We start from the raw sequence: 5102 nt of genomic DNA on the forward strand, positions 1-5102 counted from the left end.
GTCCTCAGAAGAGCTTTTCACTGAGGCTGTCAAAAACAATTTCCCAAGACATCCTCCCAGGAACTAGGAACTTACAAAGAGATCCTGTGTCATTCCATCTGGAATTGGCTTCTGCCCCAGAGAGAGCAGCTAGATTCTGACATCTGGGAGACCCTGGCTGGGTTGGAGAGGGTAGAGAGGGAAATGGATGGAAAGACAACGGATAGATGGCTAAGTAGGTGAATATCAGCTTTCTGTGGAATCCGGCCATCCCGGCCAGGGACCAGCCAAGTTACAAACGCAACACAGCAGCTGTTGATGGGACATAGAAGGCCCCTGCCACTCACTCTATGTACTTCAAAGAGATCTTCTGTGGCTGGGCGCACGCGTAGATCCTCTCCTGGATGTGCAGGGCTGCAAGTCGGAGCGCCGCGCTACATTTCATTTCTACAGCAAAGCGCTCCTGGAGCACGTCGCTGCAGCTCTAGAAGGGATCAGATCAGAAGAATTGGGAAACAAAAGCAGACGGATGGTGTTCCTAGTTCTCGCCGGTGAAGGGCAGCTTTGAGGTCTGGCTCTGCCAAGTCTTGGCTGTGTGACCTTGGTTAAGTTACTAGGACTCTCTGAACACTGCTGTCTTCCCATTGCTAAATGAGGAGAGTCAAGTCTATGTTACATGGTTTCTGTGAGTTTCAAATTAGATAATGCTAATGGAAGCAGTATTATACAAATATAAAGTTGTGTTGTTGTTATTTGCTACAACCATTTCTGTTAAGACTTTGGGCAAATCGATCCATCTAGTTTGAATTATCTTATCTGTAAAATGGTGATGGCTCCCAAATGACTCTTTTTCATCAGAATGAAAATGACATAATAAATCTCACCTAAGGAGATAGAGTAGGGGGAGCACCAGGCTAGGGGTCAAGGAACGAACCCATTTTGGCTCTACCACAAAATGGGTGATCCAGGCTCATCATGTGACTTTTCCAAGACTCAGTTTCATCATTTCTAAAATAAGGCTTTGAAGCATAAAAGCCTCTTTTAGCAATAAAAACTGTAACTCTAAAGATCCTAAATGGTATTAGGGAATGTGTCATATACATTGAGGACTAAACTTAAATTTCTTCATATATCACTAATCTCCTAACACAGCAACCTGGTGAGGGATAAAGGAATTCTGAGGGGTAAGCAGGCCCGTTCCCCTCCAGATAAAGACAAGCCCTACCAGGGAGTTGCTTAATTGCCTTGAGCTCATGTTCAAAATAACCCAATGTGTCATCTTTGAGAAAAACCTCCGTTATTTTAGGAACATTAGACTCAGTCACCTGCAGATAGAGGTATTCAAAGGCCACAGGATCTTCTTTCAGGAGGTCCAGGGGGTCTTTGGGGACAAAACACACCCTGAAGAGGCAGCGGCAGTCATGTGACTCCTCCCTTTCTACCACCTGCGATGGGTAAGGGAGATACCATTAATTTTCTCACTGCTTTTGTTCTCAAAGCTATTTCACAAAACAACTTATATATATATATACATATAAAAAGACAATGAAAAGTAGTTCCTAAAATTTTCAGTTTTTGTGCTTCCCAAGACAGCGCAGACCTTTGCTCTTAACTTGACTTTCCCATGGGTATAAAATGTAAAAGACTCCAAAAAGCAGTTTCTTACTGACCCATCAACCCATTTCCCTTTCCGGAAGAAATCTCTGCTTCCAGTTTCTTATATGCGCTCCCAAGAACGGTACATATACATTACACATGCTTCTTTATATGTATATTCTTTTCTACAAATAATGGCATAGTATATATTATCTATATTCTGCATGTTACTTTTTCTTTTACTTCGACTATCTTTGAGATTTAATTTTCTTTTCTTTTCCAGTGCTGAATAGAAGTGATTTTTTAAAAGTTCGCATGGAGCAGTATTAGCAGGTATGTGACTAGGGTAAGAATTTATCTGCAATGAGGAATGCTCAGAGTGGCTTCTGTGAGGTCATGCCTTGCTCATGCTGTTTCCCTGCTTAAAACTCTCCTTTTCCTTTCCCAATTGTGGAAATCCTACTCATCTTTGTAATAGTACATATTCAACAAGTACTTTTTGTAACTAACCGAATGATTGAGTGATACAGACAGACCGTATTTACACTGTCCTGCCATCAGGGGCCAGCTCAGGGAGTAAGTCTCACAGAAAGGGCTTAGACACAGCAATCAATGCTTCCCTGACATCTCAAAGGCAGCGGGTTCAAAGGAAGATCACCAGAACTGGAAGCAAAAGATGGGGCTCTACTGGCTGTGTTACCTTGAGTAAGTCGCCTTACCTCTCTAAGCCTCTTGTCTCCACATCTGCAAAACAGGGCCTGCCTACCTCGTATGAAAATTAGACCCGATTCTCATCTTGTTATCCAGGCTGAGTGAGCTCTGTGCCTCCTGGGCATGAGAAGTACATCAAACCTGATGATGTGCTGAGCCCTGTCCCCAAAGGTGCTGGCTGAGGCATGCAGCTTGCCCAACCGGATCTCCTCACCAGAAGCAGGAGCAGGTCATACCTGCTGGATGAGCTCCTCTTCATGCAGCAGGTGCAGCCGGGAGATGCTGTATTGCTCTTCCAGGACCAGTGCAAAGTACTCTGTGCTTCTGATCGACAGCTTCTCCTTCACCGTGAGGATGATGTCCTGCCAGGCACAGAGAGGTATAAGGGTCACCAGAAGAGCAGCCTGGCCCTCATGCTCAGGCACAGAGTAGAGAGGAATTCCCTGACCTTCTGTTTGCTCCTCAGTGCAGCTGGGGAGAGAAAAGCCTGTGCTCAATGGGTCCACTGCCAACTCAGGCAGCCGAATCTTGACAGACCACATGTGGGACCTCTCATGGTCCCTTCTCCTCAGGGCTCCAGTGCCACCCATGCGGCCATCCTCTCTTGCTCTACTTGGAAGGCTGAAGCTACCCATTGGAGGCTTAGGCCTCTCATCAAGGTCTACAGATTCATCCTCTCTCTGGGCTCTGCATCTTCAACTCCTTACCAGAAAAAAAAAAAAACCAACCAGATGTTTCTGAACCTCAGTATCTTCTTGCAAAATAGAGGATATGATGCCTATGTAGAGAGGCTGATAGGATGAAATGATAATACTGTGCCACTAGAATTGCCATGCCACATTCCTCTTGTTCTCTACAGCAGCCCTTTGTCTTCACGAGGCTTTTGCTACCTCAGGGCGTTCACACATGCTGTTCCTTCTGTCTGGCACTTTTCCCATTACTGTTTACAAGCCTGTTTCTCTTCAGAGAGGCCTTCTCTGGTTGCTGTATGTAAAGGTGACTGCCTCTGTAATTCTCTGTCCCAGGGTCTGGTTTATTTCCCTTATCACTATTTAATATTATCTTCCTCAATATCAGCTATATTCTTTAGTGAGAGACCGTCTAGTAAAGTGGATGGGTTCTAGAACCAGACTACTACTTACTAGCTCTTTGTCCCTCGATCAATTGCTTATTCTCTTTATGCCTTAGTGTTTTCATCTGTAAAATGGTAATAATATTAACACCTATCTCACAGGGTTGTTCTGCTCATATAAGTGCCCATCTAAGGCACTTAGAACAGTACCTGGCAGATGGCAAGTGTTCAGTACATGCTACCTGCTAATATTTGTTGTGTGTGTGTGTGTGTGTGTGTGTGTGTGTTGTCTTTCACCCCCACTAGATGGCAAGCTCTCTGAGAATACAAACCTGGCCTGTCTTGTGCTCCATTATATTCCTAAAGCTTGTCATTCACTGATGCTCAATAAACTTTCACTTGATGAACAATCGTCACAGATTCATCATAGATGTCCTGCCAGAACCTCAGATTTAGTAAGTGTCAAACCATCACGTGCTACCTGCTCTTTACGACTCCCAGTTCTGAATATTCTTTCTGCTTACTCCATCATTCCCCATAAGTTAACCAGTGACTAAGTCCTGAAGTCTATCTACTCAACCACATTAACCTGATGACCACTGTGCACTGGCCATGACAGACAGCCTGTCTCTTAGTCCTGTCCCCTCTCCATTCTCCCATATCTCCTTTGAGCTCATAAAAATTGTCAGTAAATGTTTGCTGGGTCAAATGACATTATTTTTCTTGATTTAGAGAAAGAGGGTTTTCTAATGTAAGAATTTTTTTCCCTTGGTAAGGGATGAACTGACAGTGATTTTCCCCTTTTTTACCCCAGGATTTGTTTTTATCCCTCCTCTCTCTGTCATAAAGAGCGAAATGATTTGCTTTTAAAAATTTGGCTGCTATAGATGAGTAAGATTAACCAGTATTATATTAGCTAAATCCTTACTCATTTCCCTACCTCCATCTATCATCTTAATTTAATTCTCCTATGGTGTGTGCTTTTATTGTAAATCACCTCAAAGCTTTTTGGCCATTAAAAAGAGACCCACTTTAAGTAAATCATCCTTCCCATTCCAATGCACTTTGATTTAGGATGGCTAATTCTTTTGCAAACCTTCCCTTTTATGCAGAATGGTAGCGTGGCAAGCTCCAGTGCAGGATTCAGAAACAGACCAAATTTGAAGCCAGTTATGAGCTAGCTGACTTTGACAAGTTTTGGATCGCATGGGCCTGTGTTCTCATCTGCAAAATCAGGATAACACTCATCACTTCACAAGGCTACTGGGGGCATTAAATGAGATCGTATACAAGGAAGTGCCCAGGAGAGTGCCAGACAGGTAGTAAACACTTAACAGATCCGTTCCTCCCTTCCCTTCCTCCTCTGGGCTCGGGCTTATCAGGTTCACTGAGAGGTTTTCTCTAGCTTCTAAGTCACACTGAGGTAAGAATGGGATAGGGCATTTGGAGCTGCTCTGGGAATTGCCAAAGGAAGGTGCCAGAGAGGAATACTGGCTGTGTGCATGTGTTAGTGTGTGAGGTGTGTGCATGCATGTGCACGTGGATGTGCACATGTACACACAAGTGCGTGCGTGTGTGTGTGTGTGTGTGTGTGTGTGTGTGTGTCTTAGGGTAGGCTAACTGCAATTCAATAAAAATCTTCAGCACTATGCTGAAGTGCTCAGCAGCATAGTGCTCACTCTTGCATGCAAAGTCCACTATGGTTTTTCCTAGTTGGGCATCTTCCCTCCAAGCAGTGACTCCA

The 5102-nt window shown here is 44.1% G+C and overlaps 1 protein-coding gene across 1 annotated transcript in view; it reads right to left on the minus strand.

Annotated features, from left to right (window-relative positions):
* FRMPD1 (FERM and PDZ domain containing 1) overlaps positions 1-5102 on the minus strand; it is a 115253-nt gene that overhangs the window by 11391 nt on the left and 98760 nt on the right. Inside the window, 3 exon segments of the mRNA XM_025046561.1 lie at positions 327-463; positions 1305-1424; positions 2523-2648. Of these exon segments, the coding sequence (XP_024902329.1) occupies positions 327-463; positions 1305-1424; positions 2523-2648 (383 nt within the window).

This window comes from Pteropus alecto, unplaced genomic scaffold, assembly GCF_000325575.1.
Source record: "Pteropus alecto unplaced genomic scaffold, ASM32557v1 scaffold114, whole genome shotgun sequence".
In the NCBI taxonomy this organism is placed as follows: domain Eukaryota; kingdom Metazoa; phylum Chordata; class Mammalia; order Chiroptera; family Pteropodidae; genus Pteropus; species Pteropus alecto.